At 38.0% G+C, this 26,610-nt stretch overlaps 3 protein-coding genes across 5 annotated transcripts; 2 read left to right on the forward strand and 1 right to left on the reverse strand.

Moving 5' to 3' along the window:
* Positions 1 to 1,260: 1,260 nt before the first annotated feature.
* On the reverse strand, positions 1,261 to 5,887 carry syngr2a (synaptogyrin 2a). Its single transcript, XM_037792757.1, has 4 exons — positions 5,665 to 5,887; positions 3,561 to 3,798; positions 3,276 to 3,412; positions 1,261 to 2,623 (listed from the first exon to the last, which is right to left on the reverse strand). Exons 1-4 carry the CDS (start codon positions 5,761 to 5,763, stop codon positions 2,426 to 2,428), a joined length of 672 nt encoding a protein of 223 aa, XP_037648685.1. The 5' UTR covers positions 5,764 to 5,887; the 3' UTR covers positions 1,261 to 2,425.
* A 3,518-nt stretch (positions 5,888 to 9,405) lies between these two features.
* LOC119501027 (transmembrane channel-like protein 6) lies at positions 9,406 to 19,470 on the forward strand. Of its 3 annotated transcripts, none has more exons than XM_037791101.1 (19): positions 9,408 to 9,654; positions 10,963 to 11,228; positions 11,309 to 11,452; positions 11,529 to 11,637; positions 11,710 to 11,797; positions 11,869 to 12,135; positions 12,206 to 12,405; positions 12,486 to 12,630; positions 14,124 to 14,267; positions 14,824 to 14,981; positions 16,155 to 16,245; positions 16,390 to 16,487; positions 16,566 to 16,661; positions 16,742 to 16,817; positions 16,903 to 17,036; positions 18,274 to 18,450; positions 18,606 to 18,684; positions 19,010 to 19,091; positions 19,245 to 19,470. In XM_037791101.1, the coding sequence occupies exons 1-18, from the start codon at positions 9,596 to 9,598 to the stop codon at positions 19,088 to 19,090; spliced, it is 2,412 nt and encodes an 803-aa protein (XP_037647029.1). In that variant the 5' UTR covers positions 9,408 to 9,595; the 3' UTR covers position 19,091; positions 19,245 to 19,470. The 3 variants fall into 3 exon arrangements, 2 of the variants coding, with proteins under 2 accessions (XP_037647029.1, XP_037647030.1); XM_037791102.1 differs by having other exon boundaries at positions 16,155 to 16,206; XR_005209740.1 differs by lacking the exon at positions 19,245 to 19,470 and having other exon boundaries at positions 9,406 to 9,654; positions 18,338 to 18,450; positions 19,010 to 19,076.
* Positions 19,471 to 23,048: 3,578 nt separating this feature from the next.
* cenpx (centromere protein X) lies at positions 23,049 to 26,265 on the forward strand. Its single transcript, XM_037791099.1, has 5 exons — positions 23,049 to 23,146; positions 24,056 to 24,107; positions 24,187 to 24,240; positions 24,324 to 24,412; positions 24,915 to 26,265. Exons 1-5 carry the CDS (start codon positions 23,057 to 23,059, stop codon positions 24,927 to 24,929), a joined length of 300 nt encoding a protein of 99 aa, XP_037647027.1. The 5' UTR covers positions 23,049 to 23,056; the 3' UTR covers positions 24,930 to 26,265.
* The last annotated feature ends 345 nt before the right edge of the window (positions 26,266 to 26,610 follow it).

The raw sequence follows: 26,610 nt of genomic DNA on the forward strand, positions 1-26,610 counted from the left end.
TAAAGTCGTAATTTTACGAGAAAAAAGTCATAAAATTACAAGAATAAAGTCATAAATTTACGAGAAAAAAAGTTGTAATATTGCGAGAATAAAGTCGTTATTTTACGAGAAAAAAAGTTGTAATATTACAAGGATAAAGTTGTCATTTTACAAGAAAAAAGTTGTAATTTTACAGAATTTTTTTTTGTAATATTACGAGAATAAAGTCGTTATTTTACGAGAAAAGAAGTCGTAGTAATATGAGAATAAAGTTGTAATTTTACGAGACAAAAAGTCATAATATTACGATAATCAAGTTGTAATTTTACGAGAAAAAAAAGTCATAAAATTACGAGAATAAAGTCATAAATTTACGAGAAAAAAAGTTGTAATATTGCGAGGATAAAGTCGTCATTTTACAAGAAAAAAGTTGTAATTTTACAGAAAAAAAGTTGTAATATTACGAGAATAAAGTCGTAATTTTACGAGAAAAAGTATCAGGACCTTGAAAAGATGTGCAAGAAACTGCATTTATTCCGAAGAAATAAACCGAGACAAACAGCTGCTACCCGTCCTTACTATGCCTGAGTAAATTGTGATGAACCAAAGGAAAAATTTACATTTTTAAGTTAGCCAAATGGGTTTTCTACCTCTTGAAAGGGAATCTGACTATAAAATACTACAGATATCCACTACAGGAAGCTATGTGCAGACAATGGACATTTACCCTGTGCATCATCAGATTCTGCCATTGTGCACAGTATAAAATCAATAAAAATCTCCAAATGGAATACTTTTATTATAATAATGAAATATTTGCAAGTAAAACTTAGATAATAACAAATAAGATCAATAACAATGTAAATAAGATAACAAAAAATAATCCAAAGTCAAGTATGTACATTCAATATTAAAACAGTTTAAAATATTATAAAGAAAAAGAAAAATTCTCATGCGTTGATTTTGTAACTAAAATATTGAAATAATTGCCAAATTATTGTCTGGACTCTCGGTAATTCAGAAGCAATTAATTTATGTAGTTATAGTCTAGATATAATGTTAGAATATGCACAGAAGACATCTTTGTTGTTGATGCTCTTCTGTAAAGCATGCATACAATAGATCTTATTGTCTTTACATTGTTACGGAGCGGCCTCCACACAAGTTCCTCCACATCCATCAACACAATCGCTACTCAAATATTTGCCAAGGGAGCACAGCTCTTTACAGAGTCCGGCTCTTTCTTTAAAAGAGGATATAAATGAAGGGCTGACTCAGAGGTTCAAAACGACAAAAGTTTTTATTTGGCACACCCCCCCTGTGTGATACAGAACACTGTATAAAGGCACTTTAATAATTATTGTAAAGCCATTGAGCACAACAGTGAAACTGCAACACGTGCAACTACAGTGTAAGAAAAGCAAGAGGAAAGAGTAAACAAATTACAGCTCGATTGTCATGTACCCAGACTGAAAGGATTAAGTAAGCTAATAAATATATCAATTTACCACAACATCACTGAATTCCTGAAACCAAATTATGGCTGAATTGGATACGTGAACTCAAGAAAGGCCCATTCAACTTCTACAGAGGTAGCTGATACAAATCAATGGTTTGGCTACCTTAAAATAAAAACCCTTAAATACTAACATTAAGAAGTTATTGTGGCAGAATTGGATTTAAAACATAAAAAACTAACAATCTCAGATCAGATATTGGCAATTAACTGCCCCCAAAGAATGAATGAATTGTGCTTTTCAGTGCATAAAAGCCATTTTCAAGTGGTTGATTATTAAGAAAAAGAGCAACAGTAGTTAGAGGGAACATGTTCATTGCACCCATTGATTAAATGATATGGGTTTGTTTGGTGGTCGAAAAAACAGTATGTACAGAACTGCATTGCTAAGTTACCTGCTGTGTGTGAATCTCAGAGTAAAGAAAAGATATTTATATGTGCTAAATACTAACATATTCATTAAAAAAAAATTCTTTTGTCCATCTTAAAAATGCAAAGCAGATTTCCCGGCGACAAAGTGAATCCTAACCTGTTTGTTGATTAGTGCTTTGAAGTTAACAGCTCGCACTCATAAGCTAAACAAAAAAGGGGCACTGAAATAGCTGGTTTGGTATAAAGACAACAATGGCACGCTCATTTCTCTCTCTCTTACCAAGACAATCTCCAAACAACAACAAAAAATATCTTCACCTGCTCCGTGTGGCACTTTGAACAACACAGCAAACATCCACCACACAACTCACAACAATGTAATGATCTAAAAAAAACATCAGTGCAGCCAAAAGTATGCAAACGTGTTCTGCAGGAAGTAAATGGGAGTTCAAGAGAACAATCGGAGCTGTTAATGAAACCATTGGCACACATTTTTATTTAAAAAAAAAAAAAGAAGCAAACTGCCCTGTTGGATTCGTGTGTTTAAATCTCAGTCCTTCAATAAGCTGGAGGCTGGTAGTCTCCCGGCTGCTCCTGGTTGTGGGAAAAAGGCGACTGCTGGTAGCCTGTGGGGCCGCTGGAGTACGGAGAGGGTGGGTACGGAGAATTGTGGTCGTTGGCTGGGTCTCTGTACTCCTGGTCAAACTCACTGACACCTTGGCGATACCTTCCAAATGCAAAGTAGGACAAGAGACCCTGTTGAGAGAAGTTGAGAGTTAGTATGTGGAGCTTTTACACGGCGTTATCACAGGCGCAGTTTCAACTTTAAGGTTGGGGGTTCACAAAAAAAAATCTAGAGGGAATGTAATGTGTACAACGCAGAGAGGTCTAATGTATTGGGATGTGTGTAGCCTACATTTTACACCCTCCAAACAGAATGCGATGCGAGCAAGCATCAGTGACAAAATCAGTTTGATTGCATTGTTTTCTATTGGAATGAACTAACTGTCCACAAGCGACAGAGTGCTGCACAGCGTGCCGTTTTGAGCGTGTCTGTCAGCTGATAGGTAGGCTACGTGGTTTGTGTACGTGGTGTAACAGAAGTGCATATTTAACAATGTGTGGACAGAGAGTGTCCAATGTTATTAGGCTATAAGTAAATAAAAATACCACAAATCTATCTTCTAATCTTGTGAGTTTCTTATTCTGTCATTATGAAGACACAACAAGGTTGATATTATTCATCATTACAATACATTTTTAGTTCTACGTTATCATAAAAAATATAGATGCATTTCAAGGGGGTTTAGTGTGCCCCGTGAATCAACTCTGTGGGCGTTATCATATGATTTTTTTGTTTGTTTTTTTGTCAAATACTGGTCACACATGGAGATGATGAAAGGCTCACCCAGGTGATGATCGAGAAGAAGGAGAAGGCTATGACGGCGCGGGCGGCATCACCAGCGACGGCAGACACGTCAGCGGTTTTGGACCACTGGCTGGCCAGGACACAGAAGCAGACGAACCACAGGAACGTCCACGCAGCTGTTCCCAAGATGAAAATTATTTAAAGCAGAGAAATAAATAAACAGGATTAAGATGAAACATGACAGCAGCATTAACCTCAACTATGCTGCACTTCCTGTTTTCGGGGCACGGTTCCTGTATTCTAGCAGTCTACAGTAACTCTCACCTGAGAAGCCCAAATCTCCTATAACAATGAACTTTCTCTCCTTGGCATTGCTGATATTTGGGAAGTAGGCGTCCAGTATGAGGAAGATGACACAAGCCAAGAAGGCCAGGACTCCGACCCCGACCCCGTAGCTGCAGGCGCTGTCGTTGTTGTTGAACATGCATTTTGTGTCTGACTCCTTTAACGGGTTAACGTAGCCTTCTGCTGTGATGGACGCAAAGACCACGATGGAGAATAACTGCAAAGGAGGGGACACACAGGGTTAATGCCAGGCGAGGGGTGGTGATAAAAAAAAAAAAAATGCATGTTTTAAGTCAAGCAGCTGCAGGAGCCATGTGATTCCCCTCACATCACATGATTCTCATCACATCACATGATTCACTTTACAAGAAAGCTTTCACCACAAAAAAAGAGAAACCTAATTAAGACATATGTCAAGCCACGTCAGACAAGTGAAGCTGAAGAAGTTTCAATTCTTCATTCATTTTAACACAGTTTAAATATGGCATTACAAAAAAGAGAGTGACACTTTCTGTGAGTGATCCTTGTTCAGCTACAATTTAGATAAATGATTCATCTTTTTTTATTCTCTGGTTCAAGCTCATCAGGTGGGAGGATTTGTTGCGTCGCTGTGTTTTAAATCATTTTAAATATTTAATATTTTTGGGTTTCGGACTGTTGGTCGGACAAAACAAGACATTTGAAGATGTCACCAATCATGAAAATAATTATTAATTGCAAATTTATATTCATATTTCACAGATCCTGGAATCCCTGCACTGTCTACACGTTTCTTTTCAAACTGATAACACAATCCTACAGATGATATTTTTGACATTTTGATGCCTTATATGGTTCCCTCTCACACCCTGAGATCATTAAATGCTTTCCTTAATATTTATTTTTAACAAATCTACCCTAAACACAAAGGTGACAAAGCTTTTGCTGTCAGGGCTCAATATGAAATAGTTTGCCTGAAGACATAAGGATCAGCAAAATGAATCTTCTTTTCAAATGACACCTTTTTAAAATAGCATTTTTGGACATTTATTTCTATTGTTTTATCATCAGGTGTGAGGATTTGCTGCGTCACTGTGTTTTAAATAATTTTAAATTGAATATGTGTGGGTTTTGGACTGTTGGTCAGATAAAACAAGACATTTGAAGATGTCACTTTATTAGTTGCAACTCTATATTTCATATTTCACAGATCTTGGCATCCCTGCACTGTCTACATGTTTGTTTTCAAACTGATAACACAATCTTACAGATTATATTTTTGACATTTCGATGCCATATGTTCCCACTCAGATCATTAAATACTTTTCTTAATCTTTTTTAACAAATCTAGACTAAACACAAAGGTGATAAAGCATTTTCTGTCAGGGCTCAATGAAAAGATAAGGGCAGCAAACTGCATCTTCTTTTCAAATGACACCTTTTTAAATTAAGTTTTTAGTCATTTCTGTTGTTTTTATCAATAAAAGTTGTGTTTTTTTGTTCTCCTGTTGTTTTGATTCATCTAAGGCACTTTGTACATGAGTGTGATATAAATAGACTGTATTATTATCATGATATGATTCAAGTTTCCAACCATAACAACTTTAACCCTAATTGACCCTGAACGTTCCGCATTTGGAAAAAGTGGAAAGTGGAGAGTAGCAACAGATGACGCTGGGAAAGTTTAACCTCCTCTTTTTCTCACACTGTAACCACTCCAGAAATATAAAGCAACATCTTCTGTATATTTTAACTCACTTTAATCCACTTTTTCTAGCAAAAATAAGCAACAAAAAAGCCAAAAAAATCATCAAACAGGTGGAGAAAGTGGCAGTTAGTGCGGTGACACAGCACAGGACATGCTAGCTAACATGAGCTAATATCAACAAGTGTTACATCAAATTGACACTTTAAACAACTTTAATTTAAAATGTAAACTTTACACACACTTTATGTGTAGTGTTAACAACTAATAGAGCTAATAATCTGTATTATTAGCTGCTTTGTTTCGACACAGGATGCTCACATCTGTTAACTAGTTGAAGTGACAGCTGGCTAGCTCTGATGCTAGCTGTGATGCTAATGTTTCCGTGGAGTCACTCACCCAGCTCAGGCATCGCAGGATGGTTTGAGGCTGTTTTAGAAAACTGATGAAGTCAAAAGCACCGCCAGCCAACGACGCCCCGTATGCAGTGCTCTGCATCTTATCAGCCCAAAAAACCTGCTGTAGATTTAAAGACGAGCTGCAGAAAGGGAGAAAGGGAGAAAGTGTTCCTCTCAAAGTTGGGACGGTTTCGATTTTAGTCTGACAGCTTCCTGACCAACTTCACAAACACCGCCTCTCTGATGCGTTCAGGTGCTGCTCGGAAACTAAGCCACCGAGCTGAGTGGAAAAAAGGATATTCGTTCTTATATAAACTGGAAAAACAAAGTTTGGAAACTTGTGTTTGGTGGATTATTTCTCTGTTGTTACAATGCTAATTGGCATTGTATTTTACATCGTTGGAAAGCCTGTTTATTTACCTTCGCAATGATGTCCAACTTGTAAGGATCATGCATTTGTGGGATGAGCAGCACAGCTGATTATGTGGGGAGCGCCCAAGAAAAATTTGCCAAAATGCTCCATCAATGGTAAACAGTGTATTCTCCTGTTTGTGTTGACTCTTGTTTTGAGTTGTTTGGTGGATTGGATGATTGAACTCTCTATCAGTAACAAGGAACAAACAAGACATATTGGCAATTTTACACTTTATTCATTTAATACACCGTCAGGAGCCTCAGTAGCGGGTGGAAGATCCATACGCAGCCACAACAGCCTGGCACCTCCTCATCATGCTGGTCACCAACCTGGTCACACGTTGCTGTGGGATGGTGTTCCATTCCTCAACCAGGATTCGTTGAAGGTCAGCCAGCGAGGTTGTGTTGGTCACTCTAACACGTACAGCACGCCCAACCTGATCCTACAAGTGTTGAATTGGGTTGAGGTCTGGACTCTTGGCAGGCCGTTCCATTGTCTCTACTCCCACATTGTGGAGGTAGTCTGTGATAACCCTGGCTCTGTGGGGGCGAGCGTTGTCATCTTGGAGGATGAAGTTAGGTGCCAGATTGTGGAGATATGGGATCGCCACTGGCTGCAGAATCTCATCCCGATATCTCCCTGCATTGAGATGGCCTTCAATGATGACAAGCCTTGTTTTGCCATTGAGGGAGATGCCGCCCCACACCATGACACTGCCCCCACCAAAAGCTGTTACTCCATCGGTTCAACAATCAGCATAGCGTTCTCCACGTCGTCTCCATACTTTGACCCTGCCATCCAACTTTGGCAGACAGAACCTGGACTCATCACTGAACATGACATTCCCCCACATGTTCAGGTTCCATTGTCTGTGTTGCGACACCAGCGCAAACGGGCCTGACGGTGAAGGGCAGTCATTGCAGGCTTCCTGGTAGCCTTATGAGAATACACTGTTTACCATTGGCAGAGCATTTTGGCAAATTTTTCTTGGGCGCTACCCACATAATCAGCTGTGCTGCTCATCCCACAAATGCATGATCCTTACAAGTTAGACATCATTGCGAAGGTAAATAAACAGGCTTTCCAACCATGTAAAATACAATGACGATTAGCATTGTAACAACAGAGAAATAATCCACCAAACACAAGTTTCCAAACTTTGTTTTTCCATTATATATTATTTTAATCGATTGACAGCCCTACTAATAACATAGCACTGGCCTTATTAGTAAGCCTATCTGCATTAATAATATATATATATATTTTTTAAACAGAGTTTATTTATACATTTTGCTAATACAACTCTTACAATCCATTGCACAAACATGTTTGGACTGGTATATATCCCACCCACCCCCCACCCCCACCCATGACAATACCCAGAGGGCACTCAGAAAAAAAAATATATATATAAAGTGTACAAAAATGAATATAAATACATAGATAAATAAAAAAATAAAAAAATAACAATAATAATAAATAAACATAAATCATGATAAATTCATAGAGGTCTAGGACATTACACCCTGTCATTTAGGGCACTTTTCCTTTGAAATATATATATAATAATAATATTTTTTTGATATGCTTTTATGGTTTTATTGTTAGTTTGTTGAATGTCATGTTTGTGCTGTTGCATTTGTGCAAATCCCTACGTTTAATATAACAATATGAAGCTTTGCACCTTGTCAAATAAATAGCCCTTGGTGACTTAAAGTATCTACTGAGAGTTACACAAAACACTAAAGCCATTTAAATGTTGAAACATTTAAATGGCTTTAGTGTTTTGTGTAACTCTCAGTAGTTACTTTATATATATATATATATATATGAAACATTTAAATGGCTTTAGTGTTTTGTGTAACTTTCAGTAGTTACTTTAAGTCACTAAGTGGGAATAAAACATTCATAATACATTACAGGATTATTTATTGTACATGGTGCAAAGGTTCATATTGTTAGATAAACGTCAGGATTTGCACAAATGCAACAGCACAGACATGTCAACAATAAAAAACATAAAAACACATACAAAATATATTATTAATGCAGACAGCCCTATTAATAACACAAATGCTATGTTAATGCTATGGCAATTTTGTCAAACTAGCAACAAGTAGTACTAGAACTGTTAGAAGAGAGCAATCTGGGAGAGTCCATGTTTAGGGTCTTTCAGAAAAAAAAGCCTTTAAAAAACAGAACAGAATAAAATAAATAGTTATCTAGGGATTGAAATATATTCATTAAGGAACTTTAAAGTAGCTATAGACAACATGTGCAATAAACAAACAGTGATTATTGTGAAATATTCAATTGTTTTGTTATCACAGTAAGATATTGCACCTCTACATGCTTCAATGGGAACAATACCTATATATTAAAGTATAGGTTCTAGGGCTAATCGCATGATTGTCTAAAGTTAATCGGGATTAATCGTAAATTAATCACACATTTTTTATCTTTTCAAAATGTACCTTAAAGGGAGATTTGTCAAGTATTTAATACTCTTATCAACAAAAGAGTGGGCAAATATGCTGCTTTATGCAAATATATGTATATATTTATTATTGGAAATCAATTAACAACACATAACAATGACAAATATTGTCCAGAAACCCTCACAGGTACTGCATCTAGCATAAAAAATATGCTCAAGAGTATTAAATACTGGACAAATCTCCCTTTAAGGTACATTTTGCACAGAAAAAAAAATATGTGATTAATTTGGGATTAATCTTAATTAACTATGGACAATCACGCGATTTATCACGATTAAATATTTGAATCGATTGACAGCCCTAAATATACGTATTGTTCCCACTGAAGCCTGTAGAGGTGTAATATCTCACTGTGACAACATAACAATAAAATATTTCACAATAATCACTATTTGTTTATTGCAAATGTTGTCTATGGCTAATTTAAAGTTCCTTAATGCATATATTTCAACCCCTAGATAACTATTTATTTTATTTTGTTCTCTTTTTTAAAGGCTTTTTTTCTGAAAGACCATAAAAATGGACTCTCCCAGATTACTCACTTCTATCAGTACTCGTACTACTTGTTGCTAGTTTGACAAAAGTAATGTAGTGTTGCAGTTCCTCAATGTGACCACTGGAGGGCAGTGAACACTAATTATTGTAAATACACTCTGGTCAAACATCAACTCACCTATCATCAAAACAGACACAATACTATACTGACACTTCCAGTATTAGAATTAAATATATTTATATCATTTTTGATGGTATTTATGTATTTATTTGCCATGTCAGAGATGCTTAACTGATTGCACTTCATCAGATGCAGGCAGATAACTTTGCCCCCAAATGCAAATTAGGCACAGCTGTGCTGCAAGAGAGAGAGGAAGTCAGTATGATGTGTTTTGACACTCAAGCATAGACAGCTACAATATCAGCCATAACCTACTGCTGCTCATGTGGTCAACTATGTGACTGATGGTGAAGACTGAGCCGCTGGGAGCTGTGTGTTTGCAGTAGAGCGATCATCAAGGACCATGGCATACAGTGTCAACGTGTGTCAAACGGATTCTGATTCGTCGGAGTCTGACTTTGAGTAAGTCCTCTTACAGACTTAATTTGAGAGCTATTTATTGGTTAGTTGTCATTTTTTCTGCTCTTGTGAGCTGATGTACTGCTAAAAAACAAAAAAATGTGATACCATGTATCAGCATTGATGGTGGACTAAGTTTCTTTTATCAAATTGTGTTACTAATAAACTAAATTGCAGTTTTATTTTCTGTTCTATCTACAATTTACAGAAGTCTTTTTGATGTTAGTTTGAATGCTCAGAAGTCTGTGTTTCTACCGAGTGTTTGGAGAGAACATTTCCAGTGCTTTCACAGCCACAGATTTCATTGATTTTAGATTGAAGCTTCATTGTATGTACTTAGTCTGTGCGTTCCAATACCCATACCCGTATGCCACATATATCCGGATGTCCTCCTACATTCAGTTGCTTTTTGCAGTATGTAAGCCAGCATGTTATTCTGACCCACAATTGTCTGTGCAGCAGATATATGAGCAAGAGGGTCAAAGTTCAAGGGGCAATAAGCTCGTTGGAGATGAACCAGGCCTGTGCAGAATCGACCACCGGCGATCGGCACACAATGCATGCCAGTTAGATTTGTGTCCAACTTGCTTTGATGTCGTGCACACGCGGGCAACGATAACCTCACGAGATCGAGGCGGCCGCAGTTTTTAGAGCCAGGCGCCACAGTTGCTCTCCACCGACTGCAAGACCCAGGGCATGATGGGAAACGCCTGGCTGTCGCCTGATCAGAGAGCTGATTGGCTCTTAGTTTTGACAGCGAACTTTCTTTGTAATTGTAATATTTAACGCTAGATTGTAGGCTTTTAAACGCATATTGTGCCATGAAGGTTTCATCTGTTAACAAACATATTTTGTGTGGTTGATACTATTACTTCTACTAATAATAATAATAATAATTATGAAGGTTATTTATATCGCACTTATCAAAACAAGTGCTCATTACAATCGAACGTGGTCTGAAAAAAAAAAAAAGTACAGATCGGGATGTCACTTTTCCTATGACGTCCTGTAAATTCTTTGAAGGCTGCTGGAAACGGTCCGACTTGACTGCAGCTTTTTGCCTCCGCCCCTGCTGCTGCCGCCTGATCTTGTCTACTTTCCAGGCGAGGCGAAGTTCATCTCCAACGAGCCTATTGTTGAGGCCTCTTGCTCTTTAGTATTTGGGACTGGAAAGCTTTTGGAGACTTTCAAGTATTCGATTTGTGGTAGGAAAAGTGCAACATATCTTATGTACATGCTGCTGTAATGAGGGAGTCTGGGCAAAAGCCTTTGGGTGATTATTTCCTTTGATGGTTACACTACCTCCCTCAGGTACATGGGAGGAAGCCAACCAGGTCTGGACTCCTTCCGGCTCTTTGGAGAGCCGGCAGCCAGCACCCAGAGGTGTCCTGAAACCCTAGAGATGAACGTGTTTAGGGAATGCACAGGTACAAATACAGAACATAGTCTGCCATTTGCTGCAAGCGGCCACATGAGAGACGAAACACTTGAGAGGGAGCAGATGAACCCTCTGCAGAGACATCACTGGTCAGCTGCTACCTTAAAGGTCCTCTCCTCGATGCCCAGTCGCACTGCTGGTGAGATGAAACCGTCCTCTACTGTCTAATTGTTTGTTGACAATGTTCATATAATAATTGACTGTTCCTTGTGCACACAGGGATAAATAGCGTTGCAGTACATCCTCGTCCCGCCGGAGGCTCATCTCACCAGCCCTCCTCCTCCTCCCGTGATCCTTCTCACCCCTCCAGACCGATCCCGGAGGAGTCAGTCCAGGCAAATACGGAGGAAATCAGTGCTGAAGGTGGACAGAAACTAAACTGGCTGCAGCAACTCGTCTCTGAATTTGTCAATATTCATTTCTAACCTTCGGTTTACAGAAAACAAGAAGGAGCAGCTGGTGTCCAACCTCCGAGGCCTCTCTGTGAGCGAGGGCATGCGCAAGCTGAGAGCCGCGCCGCTCAGCCTGGCGGATAAGATGGAAGTCAGGTACGAAAACCATTCAATGGCCTTCAACATAAAGCCACACTGTGGTGACTGTTTCCGCTTATGTCTCATCAGGCGGCTTGCTTTCAGTGACGCAGCTGAGAGTTCACTCATCAGCAGAAATATCCCGTGCTACAGTCGTCTGAGCGTGTACATTTCGAGGGTGAGTACAGAGTGCTAAACCACTTTTTGTTTGTGGGTGTCAGTTCTTCACTTGTGTCTTCCTCCCCTCAGACTTGGCGTCACTGCCTGTTCAGCTGCCTCCCCATCCTCACTTCCCTCCAGTTGTGGCATTCGCCCATGAAGAGACTGAGCGGACGTTTCGGAACCGGGGTGCTTTCCTACTTCCTGTTCCTCCGGACCCTCCTGCTCTTTAACCTCCTCCTCTTCGCCATCAACGGCCTGTTCCTGGTCTTCCCTCAAGCCGTCAACCCTCCTCCTCCTCCTCCACATGACTCTCACCTCGACACTTTCACCGGTCTTGAGCTCTTCACAGGCACGGTGAGACACATCACAGCAGTATATGTGTGGTTATTTCTGTCTTGAATCAAATCTCTGGTGTCTCTTGCAGGGCTACCTCTCTCAGAGTGTGATGTTTTACGGCTACTACACCAACACCATTCTCAAAACTTGTCGAGCTGCTGACTCTATTGATTATCTGCCCGTCTGTGACACCGACAAGCCCCAGATAATGCCGTACAGCATACCTGCAGCCTATTTCGTCACCATCTCCATCGCCTTCTTCATTATCCTCATCATCCTTGTGTACAGGTTGGACAATAAGTGATGCATTAATCTCACTTTACTCCATTCTGCGGTGTGTATTTTATGGCTTTATTTTTCTCCTGCAGCGTGTCCAAGTCCCTTGGGAGAAGTTTTCAAGTCCTCAAGTCAAATGGGAATCTGGCTGTGAAAGTTTTCTGCTCCTGGGACTTTAAAGTCAGCAAGAAGACGCCCGTCAGGCTGCAGTCTGAGAAAATCAGCACTCAGCTCAAAGTACGCCAACACTTGTATATTCACTTAGACTCACTAAAGCGTGAAACTAATTTTTGATATAAATACAAACTGATTTCAGACATTTCCTTCCCAAATGGATGAATCAATGTGAATTATTTAAAATATGGACTGGCGACAAGTACTTCTTTGAAAGCATTTAACCTTTTCCACTCCTCTTTTTCATAGACCCATTTTTGTGGGGGGGTTTTAGTGGGATACAGGGGGTCTTTCGGGGGAGATAGCAAGTCAACAGTAGATGTCACATGGTAGTGGTGTACATCATCTGAAAGCTGGGAACCTGAAGATTAATTTGAGATGCAGCTCAGCACTGTGTCAAAAAAGATTAATTCATTCAAATAAATTGTAAAAGTGTATAAGGGTTTAGAACATTATGATAGAAGTATATGATGGTTATTCCCATGCTCACTTATGTATCATAAGTTGCAGCAATTTTCGGGTTGATGCCATTTGTTACACAGATTTGGTGCTAAATTTAACCATTTTTTACCACTCAAGAATTGATAAAAAATGATCAATAATCCCTTGAAAATACCAAATTAAGACACAAGACCTTGAGGAACACCACAAAAAAAGCCATGCTGTGATTTGGTATCAAAAACTTTTGACATTTGGAGATTCCTGCAAGAATAGCAGAATTTTTCGGCAATTAGATGGTGAGCACTTCTGTTGTGTAAACTGCTCAGAAACCCCCTTATTGTTAATCTGCCTAGAAAAGCCATCCATCCTCTGAATGCTCTAGGTCTCTAAGTTTTGAAAGTGAAGTTTCATGAGGCTGTGATTATCCTAGAGGTCACCACAGGTCATTTTATACAGTGAGGTAAAAAATGGTCTAACTAGGTGAAATGTCTACTATGGGGACTAACATCATCACACATGAATACAGTTGGTCCCATTGGATCCACAAGAGTCTCAGCTTTACAGTGATACCCAATTTATGTAATTACAAGACCCAGTATGTGGAAATATTCAAATACACCATTTTGGTATAGGTGAAAATAACACATTTATACTGCATTCAAAAAACTGCATGTGATTATCATAAAGTGGGCATGTCTGTAAAGGGGAGACTCGTGGGTACCCATAGAACCCATTTTCATTCACATATCTTGAGGTCAGAGGTCAAGGGACCCCTTGGAAAATGGACATTTAGCGTTCTTCCTCACATGCTACCTTCACTAGCTCTAACACTGAGCCTGGAGTGGAAGAGGTTGCAGCTGAAAAGTTCAAGGTCACCAGCTTAGTCACACTATCTCAGTCTTTTGGTTTACACACAGGAAGCTTTAAGTGATGCATTTTCACACCCCAATGTGTTTTAACTGCAGGCGGCACCACATGCACAAAAATCCAGATTCTCACGAAGGAGTGTTTTTTAAATATCTTGTTCTAAACATAATCGATGGCAGTGCTGATCACAGTTTCGACACACTGTGAAGATCTTAAATGTTGCTTACAAGCTGCTGCTGCTCCAACAGGAGCTGCTGTCTGAGCTGATCGGTGGAGAGGATCAAAAGAGCTGCATGCGGCGACTCTGCCGCCTCGTGGTGCTCTTGGTAGCGTGGGCCACATGTCTGGGCAGCATCTCCCTGGGCGCCATGGCGGTACACTACCTGTCAGAGGTTAGAGGAAGCATGCTGTGCAGCCAGACATGACACATTTCATGCACATTTGAGCAACTATAGGGCCACGTGTCTATCACAAAAATAGCTCTGATAAAGAAGCACCTTCCCACCGCAGTTTACTTAGTTCTCCTTTTTCTTTCCTTTTTTTGTCTGCTGGTTTACAAAACTGCTCTGCCTGAGAATCACCATCCTGATCAAGACATCGTAAGAAGAGCATGTTTAACATAGTGGTTACCAAACTTTTACGCCCCTCTCATCATTTCCTGTTGTGCAAATTAAATATAGTTAAAAGAGTTTCAGTGATGCTGACAGTAAGATAGGCTTCTTCTTATTTTAGATCCAACCAGTCATTTGCTTTCTGAATGAATCTTTTTAAACCGAATTGGAGCACTTTTGCTTCTTTGTCGTTCCCAAATGAGTCAAATTCAGAGGCCTTTTCCACAGCAGACATTTGGAAAGACAAAGGTGGAAGTAATATTTATGAAGTTGCATCCCCTGGTCATGATGTGTTGCTCTACAGCCCCCCACTGTCATTTTGTCCGTTCCTTCACAGACTGACATCAAGCAGAGTTCTTTCAAAGACGCTGAGCTGCTGCTCTTATCTGCAGTGGTGTCAGGCATTAACCTGTTACTACCCGGCATCTTCAACCTGTGTGCTTGGATGGAGAATCATGACTCACCCAGCATTTGTGTCTATGTCTCCATCTTCAGGTGAGACGAAGAACTGTGAAAAAAGAGATCATTCATGTAGAACCATACAAAGCAAATCTGGACTTGTTAAAGCATAGGGCAAAAACAATTTAGAATACAACTTCATTATTTACTGATAACTTTAATAGAACTGTTACACTGTTATATGCTCCAATTACTTTTTTTTTAATTTGCACAGAAGGTTTTGTTTCTGTTTTCTGGCATTCAAGTTTTTCAAAAAAATAAGGAGCACATAAAAAGTGTGTAACAATAAAATGAGATGAAGTCCAAAAAAACCTGTCCTATCATCTCAGCATCTTTTCTGTGCATAGACTCAAAAAATGTCATCTCTACCATTTAATTTACGCAGTCTTTTGAATCTGGTATGGAGGACAGAACCTGCGAAAATCAAAAATAAATGAATAAATAAATAAATAACTTGATAAATAAATAAATGTCATTAAATGTAGCAAAAATAATCTTAAAAATAAATGTAGCCATTGATTAATTGATACAATGTGATATAAATTGATATTTTTGTTTTAATTTGCATTTTTATTTATTTATCTGTGTATTAATTCCCTTATTTATTTATTTATTTATTTATTTAAGCATTTATTTTTCATTTATTTTTATAAATTTATAAAATTGTTCAGTCCAGTCTACAGCTGAAAGATAAAAAAATTTGACTGATATTGCAATTGTGATATGATTTGCAATAATGGAGGGAATGATGATTTTTACATTATCATTCTCATTTTCAGTAAAAAATATATTAAAATGATGTTGTTTTTTAAGTCCGTAGAATATGATGTGTAGGCCAGGACATCTCTGCAGCATACCCAGCATATACCACTAAAAATGGTATTTTGACAATTTTTTTTAAACAAATATTGTGCCTCCTGTGATTATGAATTGCAGTAGGACATTGTGTGATTTCGATAAAATTATGATTAATTGTGCAGCCCTAGTCCAGACACGTTTTAAAACACAAAAAAAGTTCAATTAAGCTCCACTGAAAAGTCTTAATATTCCACCTACTGATTCTCCCACATTGAACTGCTGCACACACGACATTTGAGGTTTCAAGTTTCCACATCACACTCGTGTAATTTGCATATTGAAGCACGACTGACTCCCAAAATAGCTGTGACGAAAACAACCTTCTAGTGTCATTATTTCCTTCCTTATTAGGAACCTGTTGTTGAAGGTCAGTATTGTTGGAGTGCTGTGCTTCCGCTGGCTGGGGAGAATTGCCGTGGAACCAGAAAGTCGTGGTTTACAGGTTACAACATCTTAAATATAATTACAGTTATGGAGCGACACTGAATTATGCAAAGTTCTTCATTCCTAAAACAAGTGATTACATGTTTGGTTGTGACCTATCAGCCCTAATATAATGTGATCTTTACATTTCTGTTGTCCTCAGTGTTGGGAGAGCTTCGTGGGGCAAGAACTGTATCGCCTGCTCCTGATGGACTTTGTCTTCACGATGCTTTACACTTTTTTGGGAGAGTTCCTGTGGAGGCAAGTTGGCGCTTCACCCACCAATTACATAATTCTGTAGTTTGCATTCACTGAACATTAAGCATCCTCCCTCTATAGGCTCTTTTCCAAGCGAGTGCTGAAAAGGAACAGGATGCCAGTGTTTGACATTGCCCGTAATGTGCTGGAACTCATATATGGACAAACCCTTACTTGGTAATGACACCACATCCTTGAAACCCATCGCATATTTTAACAAAATGAAAAGTGAATTAAACATTAACGGTTCTTCCCAGGCTCGGGGTGCTGTTTGCTCCACTGCTTCCTGCCGTCCAGATCATAAAACTGTTTGTGTTATTCTACATGAAGAAGGTTGGTACAGCAGCTGTTGTTTCATCGTCATACAGACACTGATTTGCATGACAAACATTTTTTTCTGTCTGGTTCTCCTCTCCAGAGCAGTCTAATGCTCAACTGTCAGGCGTCCAGGAAGCCTTGGAGAGCCAGCCAGATGACGACACTTTTCATCTCTCTTTTATGCTTCCCGTCATTTATTGGCGCTGCCGTGTCTGTGATTTACACAATCTGGACGTGAGTGTGACAAAACAATGTCCCCTCTCTTAATGACTGTGATGCTCACAACAAGTAGTTTCCTCACCGAAAAGGCATGCGTGAATTCTACAACCTCTGACACGCGTAGCTTTTTAAAAACATGCTTTAAACACAATGACAATGTCTGTCATTGTGTTTAAAGCATGTTTACCACATACTGTCCTCGTACTGTATGTTAGATTTAAAATACAACAATGAATATGAGGTTAAGGAGTCACCGAGTCTTATTTGTTTCACCAGATATTAGTCTTACCCTTTTAGTATAAGGCTGGGGAAATATTCTGTGTTTTTCGTTGTCACAATTCCATGAAAAGACCAAAACCAACAATGATGCACTGATAGGTCATTTTACAAACTATTGTTATTGGCAGAACTGGGCTCTGATAGTGGCCGATGGGACGTTTTGCATCACCGTTTTGCATGGAGGCTCCATACACAACGTTAAGGTAGAGGGTAAAAGTTATCTCTTGAATATATAACGCAACACTATCAGCTCTTTGTCCCAGATACACAACAGGCAGACAGGGAGGAAAAGAAATCATTCACTGTTACTTGGTAAAATGCAGTTCAGCACAGAAACATACACCGATCAGCCATAACATTAACTGAACTGAAATTGTGACGGCTAGACGACTAGGTCAGAGCATCTCCAAAACTGCAGCTCTTGTGGGATGTTCCTGGTCTGCAGTGGTCAGGACCTACCAAAAGTGGTCCAAGGAAGTAAAACCGGTGAACCGGCGACAGGGTCATGAGCGGCCAAGGCTCATTGATGCACGTGGGGAGCGAAGGCTGGCCCGTGTTGTCCGATCCAATAGAAGAGCTACTGGAGCTCAAATTGCTGAGAAAGTTAATGCTGGTTCCGATAGAAAGGTGTCAGAACACATTGTGCATCGCAGTTTGTTGCGTATGGGGCTGCGTAGCCACAGACCGGTCAGGGTGTCCATGCTGACCTAATGTTATGGCTGATAGGTGTATATCTTCAGTAGAAATGATTGGGCTTAAGAAAGTATTGCATGATGGACTAATACATTGTTGGTTCTGCTCTTTTTTTATGTGATCTGTTAACACTTAAGGAAATATAGAATAACCCGAGCTAACCTCAGCTTTAAATCCAGTGTGCCTCAGTTTGGAGCTCAAACAATTGAAAAAAGTTTTATTGTCCAAATACTTACCAACTGCACTGTATCTTCAAAATCCATCCGTCTGATGTCCACAGGCTTAAACCGTCGTCAGTGTGCGGCCCTTTCAGGAATCTGACCACGATGTTTCAGTCGGGGCAGCTGTGGGCCAAGGAGCTGGAGAACACTCACCCGGTCCTGTCCTGGCTCAGCTGGGCCTACGACGCTCTGCTGGAGAACCCGCTGATCTTATTCCTCGCCACTGCAGTCTTTCTGTAAGAGATGTTATCTTTTAATTATTTTTTTTATTTCTATTATTATTCTGTGTAATATTGTGGTGATGCTGTTAACAAAGTGTCTGCCCTCTAGAAAACATTTACTGTGTCTCAATAATGTTTATGCTGATCTCTTATGCTTTCTATTTTTTCAGAATAGTGATATATATTCACACTCAAGTTGTTGATGGCCAAAGGAGAATCATCAGTCGGTTAGAAAAACAAATTGAAAATGTATGTATAGTCAAACAAGAGTCAGTCTCTCTAGCCTCAAATGTTTATATATGTTTATATGTAGATATATACAGTATATACATCTGTACCAAAGTCCATTGCAATCCATCTAGTAGTTGTCGAGACATGTCATGAAAAAACAAATATGTCAACATCGTGGTGGCGCTATAGAGGTAAAGTCAGGGCATCACCATAGTCTGGGATGTCTGTGCCAAATTTCATGGTAATGCATCAAATAGTTGTTTTGTCTAAAAATCAATGACACATGTACAGTGTGTTGATATTGGTCTTAATGTATCTTGTGTTTATTTTCTCTTGTGTACAGGAGGGTAAAGACAAAAAGTTCCTCATCACCAATCTGCAAGCCATTTATGAACGGAGTAATCTGGTTTCCCCTCATAGATAAGGTTTGTATAGTCTCTATACTGTATCCTCTTTGTGATTGGAACATCTTTATTTGTTTGCTCACTTTTTAATGACCTCATTTATAATCTGAAAAGACATTTGTGTGAACACTGTCTTCCATATATTCCATTTTTTCTCTTTTTCTCTCCCCCCAGTCTGAACACCATCCACACATCTTCGCTTTGAAAGATAACAACATTATCAGGAAATCTAACTAATCCTTCCTGTTAGCACTATAATATATTTATTTATATATGGAGCTCCTATTGTATGTCAGGATGTGTATTTTTTTATATGTGTAGTTATTTTTCAGATTCTGTTAAAGTTTATAAATAATGATCTTGAAAATGTTGTATGAAAATAAATTTGTTTGAACACATCTATCTGTGTTTTGGAATAAGGAAACCTCCTGATGCGTTTTTGGCAAATTTGACAAATTAAATGAAAACATTATATCCAATTGGCCCAAACACTGCAAGTACTTCTCGCAGATTTTGCAATATTTTGTGATGTTTCCTGTAAAAAATGGGCTGCCACATTGTGTAAATGTGTGGCATGTATGTTACACATTGTATGTTAAGTTCACCCAGCAGAATAGGAAATAACACACATCCATGGACGACATACAGATATCAACCTCACAACCTGTTTTTTGCAGCCGCGTCCCAAGTTTCCCCAAATCACCCTTTCCAAACAAAAATGTAGTCTAAAAAAATATTCTTTTAGCATCACAAAAGATCAGATTTTCTAAAAACACGTTCAACATGACGTTATGTAAAATGTATGCTGAGAATAAAAAAATCTGTACAGTGTAGGGGTGTAAGAAAATATAGAATATCATGATATATATGTATATATTAAAGACTCATGCTAAGGAAACAAAAACACAACGATTCTTATTTCTAGATGATTATACATCAAAGAAAACATACTTATTAATATTGTATTCCATTTCTGCCAATAAATCCCCCTAAATGCTACACACTGGTCCTTTAACAGTTTACATTCAATATTAACTCAGTCAATACTTTTTATTATATATATATATATATATATATATATATATATATATATATATAAATTATTATACTATTTCATTTACAAAGATATGCACCCTTTCAGAGTAGTGCTATGATGTTGGATGTTACAGAGGCTGTGATAAATGCAGATCCCACTGTTCTAATTGCATACATTTTTTTTAACCACTTATTTTATACACATATTGGTTTGTTCTTTATACTGTGGTAGTTTCCTAAAATTAGATTAAAAAATTGCAATATATCGCCTTGCTTACAGTATTGCAATATATCACAATATATAACCCCTGTATCGTGGATTGCCAGATTCTTGCACACAACCCTGGTACAGTGCTACATCAACATAATGCCACAAATGATTTAGTGACAAAATCACTATTTAGCTGTTATTTTTTTAAAGAAACAGTCAAAATGGAGAGGGTACTGGGATCCTATTGCATATTATGTCAACCTCTGGTAAACATCTGGATAAAAGGGACAAAAAAAGGAAATAATAAAGCTTGTGGTTACTATTTTGCTGGTTAAAAAAAAAATTTAAACAATGGCTGGTCTCCAACATTTTACTCATTTGACTACTACCATACATACAGTACATACACCTGATTTGACTTGTTGCTACATAACTACTAAGTGATGTCACACATCAGACAAGCTTGCTGTTTAGTCTGCAGCTTCTTCACCAAGTGCTCAATAAAGTCTGTCAACAAGTCCCTAATAACATATATTGGTACAGTTTTAACATTTTTTTCCATCTGGTTGTTGAGCAAGTTGTGTCACTCTTTGACTAGCCACTCAGTCTCGTTCTGGTAAACGTCACAAGAAAAATACCCGTAAGAGATGTTGTGACTTGAGAGGACAGTAGCCTATATAAATGAACCCATTCAGGTTACTCTGTACTTTGAGTTGGTCTACTTGGACGAGTGGGTTACTAAACATCTCAGCATGACCTCTGGTAAGTAACAGCTTTCTTTATTTCATCTGCTTGTAAATTATCATGTTCCTTATTTTACATACATGTAGCTTTACTTTACATTTGGCAAATCCTTGTTGAAACACTCTCATATTATCTATATTTTATAATCATTTGACTACCTTCCAGTGTTAAAAAATCTCATCATCCCTCCAGATAACATGGAAGTGAAGACATCCAAAAAAAGAGCGTACATCAGTCTTCCAAAGAAATACATGGCTGCTTTAGCTGAAAATTATGAACTGGTAAAATAAAAAAAATTCTCTCATTTACAGGGAACATCACTTAATTTTATCTTTTCTTTTTGATCTAAGCAACAATATGCCACGGCGCTCATGCTTTTCTATCATTTAACAGGACCATGGTTTGGTTGTAAAAGAGCTGAACCCCTATATAAATGAAGGATATGTACGAGCTTACTTCAGAGAATGGGGCACTGTCACAGCGTGTAAGGTAAACACTGGAAAAAAAGCATACCTTTTTTATTTAATATATATTTTGAATAAGATCTATGAGATTTTGTTGCTTATTTATACAAATTCCCTCTCTCTGCTGAATTGGATCTCAGGTTAAGAAGAGCCACAACTCAGAGGAAGATAAGTCAGTGGCCTTTGTGAGGTTTTCTGCAGAGGATGAAGCAGACAGAGCAGAATGGGCCGGTCCTCACTACATTGGAGGCGATGTGGAAGTAAAACGAGTTGTTAGCCCAAAGGTGAGTTGTGACCTCTGTTGGAGCAGAGCTGGTTTTATGCCTGTTCACATAACGGACATAAAAAATAGAAAACTTGTATGAAGAAATGTTGATTATTTTATTTATTTATTTTTTTAAATCTGTCTTTCTGTTGGAGGAGGACTCAGATGAGGAGGTCACCACGGCCGTTGCTATGCCCCAACGGCGTCCAATGGGCTTGGGCTACATACTGGAGGATGCTCAGTGGTTAGATGATGAGTTGGACGGTTGAACGAATACAGTGCCACTTTTTCTCTAAGTTTAAAATCATAAATGAAGAATATGTGTTAATTCATTTAGGGATGGTAAACTAACGTGGCTGCAGTGAAATATATTAATAATATTTTATTTTTGATTTATTTCTGTTTGATTATCTTCCATTCTATCTAACAGTACAAATGTACGCATCATGTCCCACAGTACCAAAGATGGAGGTTTAATTATTATTTATTTTATTTCTATTGTCTGTACTGTGCCAAAGCATTGAAATAAAAAATAAGTTAAAAACAAACAACAAGAAAATGTCAAAAGAACACATATCCTATTTGTTTGCTGTGATACATATTTTATTGTGCTGAATGTATGCTGTATCTAATTTGTTAATTGTCTACCTTGGGTGAATAATAAAGTTGTATTCTATTCTATTATGTGTTGCTTAATGTTTGTCAAAGACATAAGGGTGAAAAAAATATAGATTAGATGTCAACTTCCTTTGTGCAGCCACTGTTGGTGAATGCATATGTGAATATATAACACTCTAAAACGCTGTGAAAATAACCTAAATGATTGCCTCACATTATTGCTCTTAAGTTAATGGTATTGACAACTTCAGTTTTGTCTTTCCTTCCTCTAACACAAACTTTAACTACAAAGGACTACGGAAAATAAGAAAAATGGAAAATATTAAAAATATAGTGTGTATGTAATGTGCAAAATGAGATATTCACAAATGTAATAAGTTGTTAATATAATTTACATACATTTATTAGAAATAAATATATATATATATATATATATATGTATATATATATATATATGTATAAACATTTATAATTGCCTAAAGTGATGTAACTATCACAAGATCTAAACAACTATTATTTCAAATTAAAATACTGATGTAGTTTTAGTTTAGTTTAATTTTAAATAATAAATAATAATAATACCAATTTTTTTATTTTAGTTTTAAGTACTTGTTTACATCTACGTAGGGCGGTGCGTATGACGTCAGAGATGACTGACCAATCGCTGCGCAGAGCGCGGAGTTCTTCTCACAGCGGAGAAAACATGGCGGAGAAAGACGCAGAAACTGGCTTCAAAAAGGTAAAAGATGATCTCTGCTGAGATTGTGGTTGTTTACTCTTACTCTGTTTTGCACGTGGTGAAATAAAAAGGAATATTGCTTCTTCTTTGTCGCTGAATTACATTTAGTTGCTCACATTATTCAGCATTCACGCTGACAATGTTCACAGAGGACTTAAACACTGCTCCTTATTTATCTCTCAGGCGATTAAACTTTAGACTTTGCTAAGATATTATTCAGTGAATTAACAAAATATGTATGCCGAATGAAAGAGCGGGTTATAATGATTTAAAATAAGTGCTTTGTAATCACTATCCCGGGATAACATTAGCGTTAGGTACTGTTTCCCATTAAATTGACGTTTTTCCAAAGGCAGTTTGGTATGAGGAAGCTATTCATCAGCAATTTACAAAATGTTATATAATATAATATAAATATATATATCTTATACATATATATATATATATATACATATTATATAAAATATAATATATACATATATTATATTTTATATAATATAATATATACATATATTATATTTTATATATATGTATAATATATATATATAAAATATAATATATATATATATTATATTTTATATATATGTATAATATATATATATTATATAAATATATTATATTTTTTATATATATACGTATATATTAGACATATATATAATATATATATACTGTATATATTATATATATATTATATTACATATATATATTAGACATATATATATATATAATAAATATAATAAATATATATATATATATAACCAATTGACGGCTTTTGCAAATGTAGATAAGGATGTAGATAATTGTGTTCATGTCCACACAAAAACTGTGCACTCTTCACTGAATGTGTAAACATTGTGTCACAGGTCATACATCTGTACATTATAAGGTTGTCTGTTCTCCTCATTACAGGAGACAGTAAGCAAACTGTTGTCAAGTTTCTTCAAGGAGGACAAAACCAGACGTGAGTTGGATAAATATTGTCTTGATATTATCTGTTTTATTTGTGACTCTGCAGTTCAACAAATCTCACTCTGTTACAGTTAGTGGTGATGCCACACTGCTCATGGCAGAGATGCTAAAGATATTTGTCCAAGGTAAGTTCTTCTTCTGTTGGGAACAGCTATACACACAGATTGCTTAATGATGAAACCTTTAATGTGTTATCTCTCATTTCCAGAGGCTGCTGTGAGATCACAGAAACAAGCTGAGACTGAAGACTGCGACGAAGTAGACATCGAGCACTTTGAAAAGATCCTGCCTCAGCTGGTGAGTAGTTATTTTTTCTACAACTCAAAGATATTCAGTTTACTGTCATAGAGGAGTAAAGAAACCAGAAAATATTCACATTTAAGAAGCTGGAATCAGAGAAATTAGAATTTTTTTCCCCTAAAAAATGACTCAAACTGATTAATCGATTATCAGAATAGTTGGAATTAATTTAATAGTTGACAACTAATTGATTGATCGATCAATAGTTGCAGCTCTATTGTTGATGATTTTGTTGATTTTAGTGTTTTAATCACTGTACAAATTCTACAATGTAAGCCATAACTCTTGTTCTTGGTTAATGTGGCTCAGTTTATGAGAGATTCAGCGCCTACAGGTGTAGCTTTAATAAATTAATATAAATCCATTTCCTGAAATCCAATGCTGGACTGGCTCAAACTGCTAGTAGTTTGTTTATTATATTAAATGCTGGTTGAACATATTGATATATTGATCATTGCCAATGTTAATCTCACAGTATTTCATCTCTTTTCCAATGCAGCTGTTGGACTTCTAGCACGGTGATGCCACAAGATGGAGCCAGAGTGTTTCCTGCCTGCCTGTTCCTGCTTAAATCCTTCACCTTCCAATTCCAACATGTTTATTTTTTCTGCATAAATGCAATTTCCATAATCACTCAAGTCTGAGATTACATTAAGATTTTTCATTCTGTATGTATTTTGAGTCGTGTGATTTTAAGTAGAAAGCAGCGGCGCTGTCCAAACGCCTCCATGCCACCACCAATAGAGCCCACCTGTGCTCCTCTGTGCAACAACAGGTGCTTCCAGCATGCTCCATGGTGCCCTTCATCAAAGCCTCCTGGAGCAGTTGGAAGCAATTAGAGTAATAAGGGGAGCAGCCAGTCCCTTAGATGATGACAAGTGCCAGGAAAAAAGGAGTACCCCCTCCGGCCACTTTGAAGTTCCCTTTTGCTGTCCTGCGATGTTTAGTTAGAGGTGGGGGGAAGGGCAAAGGGGACCTCTGGCACAGGGGGGAAAGTTGAATGGGAGTGTGCGTGCACGGACGTGTGCACGTGTTAGCCAAACACGGCCAGAGACCACACGCGTAGATATTCTGTTTGAAAGGAAACATAACAAAACACATTGGAACATGGTCCAAGAGGAGCAGGGTGTAATTCTGAAGGTAAATAAACAAAAAGAGGCGAGTAGTAGAGGTGCTTTCTCTCCTTTCACCACAGCAGTGGGGGGGAAGTCGGGCCTACAAGGGAGAGGGTAATGTGGGGTTTTCTAACCCTCAGTGCCTCAGATGGTTTTCCACCAGTGGTGTATTTGACCAACATGTCTTCGCTATGAGTCAGCATAGCTGTACAACACCTCACACTATTTATTTGTGTGGCTCTCGAGTGACTCACGATACGCTTACAAACGCCGCTCACATGCAGCTGGAAGCAACTTAAAGTCAGTCAGATAGGTGCTGGAGGACGCAGCACCTGGAATTTGACCCAGCACCTTTTTTTAGTAGGGCCCAGACTGGATTTGTGTTTCCCAGGAGAAACTTCCACAGCAGGCCTTGAAGGAGAAGGTGTGTTTGGTTGAGTGAAGTTTATTTTAATGATGCCACGAGGACAGGGTTAATAATTACAGTCAATCACAGCGAGCAAGTCCTGCCCTCTAGTTTTGAGTAGTACAGTAAACTGCACATCCTCCGCTTTGACAGCAAGATGAAATTATTTTATTACCAGATATGACGCCAAATAATCTTGCTGCAAAAGTACAATACATCCTTATTTCCACAATAAGAAACACATTGGTAAATGTGCCTTTCTGGAGATTTATTACAGATGTAATGGATCTCAATCTTGCAGTTTAAATAAAAACAATTACTCTGTTGGATCTCTCGTCTCTCTCTTCTTTTTCCACAATATTGGAAGGTCCCTGTCCCGGTGAAATAGTGCACTACTGTACAACTTTTCTCCTCATGCATCTTAGTGGAACAAATTACATCTGAAGGCAGTATTATTAAACATACGAAAGCAGTTAGGACAAGAATGGGGAGGGGCGTTGAAGAGAGTAATGAGTTAAAGCTTTTCTTGATCATACATTAAAGGCAAGGGAGTGTCGACAGCCAGTCCAGACGCTTTGGAGAAGCTCTGGAGTGAGAAGCGTTTCCCAGGAGAAACAGACTGATCTGTCTCCAGCCTTCTGGTTGGTCTGTTGGACAGCGCTGCTGCACGTGGG

This window comes from Sebastes umbrosus, chromosome 14 (genome assembly GCF_015220745.1).
Source record: "Sebastes umbrosus isolate fSebUmb1 chromosome 14, fSebUmb1.pri, whole genome shotgun sequence".
Taxonomy (NCBI): Eukaryota; Metazoa; Chordata; class Actinopteri; order Perciformes; family Sebastidae; genus Sebastes; species Sebastes umbrosus.

What these genes read in the sequence shown, in the direction of transcription:
- syngr2a (XM_037792757.1), bottom strand. Translation starts at nt 5,763, where the DNA reads ATGCAGAGCACTGCATACGGGGCGTCGTTGGCTGGCGGTGCTTTTGAC. An exon ending in TCCTGCGATGCCTGAGCTGG is followed by an intron (nt 3,799 to 5,664) that starts GTGAGTGACTCC and finishes CCTCCTTTGCAG; the next exon opens with TTATTCTCCATCGTGGTCTT. An exon ending in TCTTCTCGATCATCACCTGG is followed by an intron (nt 2,624 to 3,275) that starts GTGAGCCTTTCA and finishes TTCTCTCAACAG; the next exon opens with GGTCTCTTGTCCTACTTTGC.
- LOC119501027 (XM_037791101.1), top strand. Translation starts at nt 9,596, where the DNA reads ATGGCATACAGTGTCAACGTGTGTCAAACGGATTCTGATTCGTCGGAG. An exon ending in TGTTATTCTACATGAAGAAG is followed by an intron (nt 16,818 to 16,902) that starts GTTGGTACAGCA and finishes TCTCCTCTCCAG; the next exon opens with AGCAGTCTAATGCTCAACTG. An exon ending in GTGATTTACACAATCTGGAC is followed by an intron (nt 17,037 to 18,273) that starts GTGAGTGTGACA and finishes TGATGTCCACAG; the next exon opens with GCTTAAACCGTCGTCAGTGT.
- cenpx (XM_037791099.1), top strand. Translation starts at nt 23,057, where the DNA reads ATGACTGACCAATCGCTGCGCAGAGCGCGGAGTTCTTCTCACAGCGGA. An exon ending in CAAGGAGGACAAAACCAGAC is followed by an intron (nt 24,108 to 24,186) that starts GTGAGTTGGATA and finishes ACTCTGTTACAG; the next exon opens with TTAGTGGTGATGCCACACTG. An exon ending in GCTAAAGATATTTGTCCAAG is followed by an intron (nt 24,241 to 24,323) that starts GTAAGTTCTTCT and finishes TCTCATTTCCAG; the next exon opens with AGGCTGCTGTGAGATCACAG.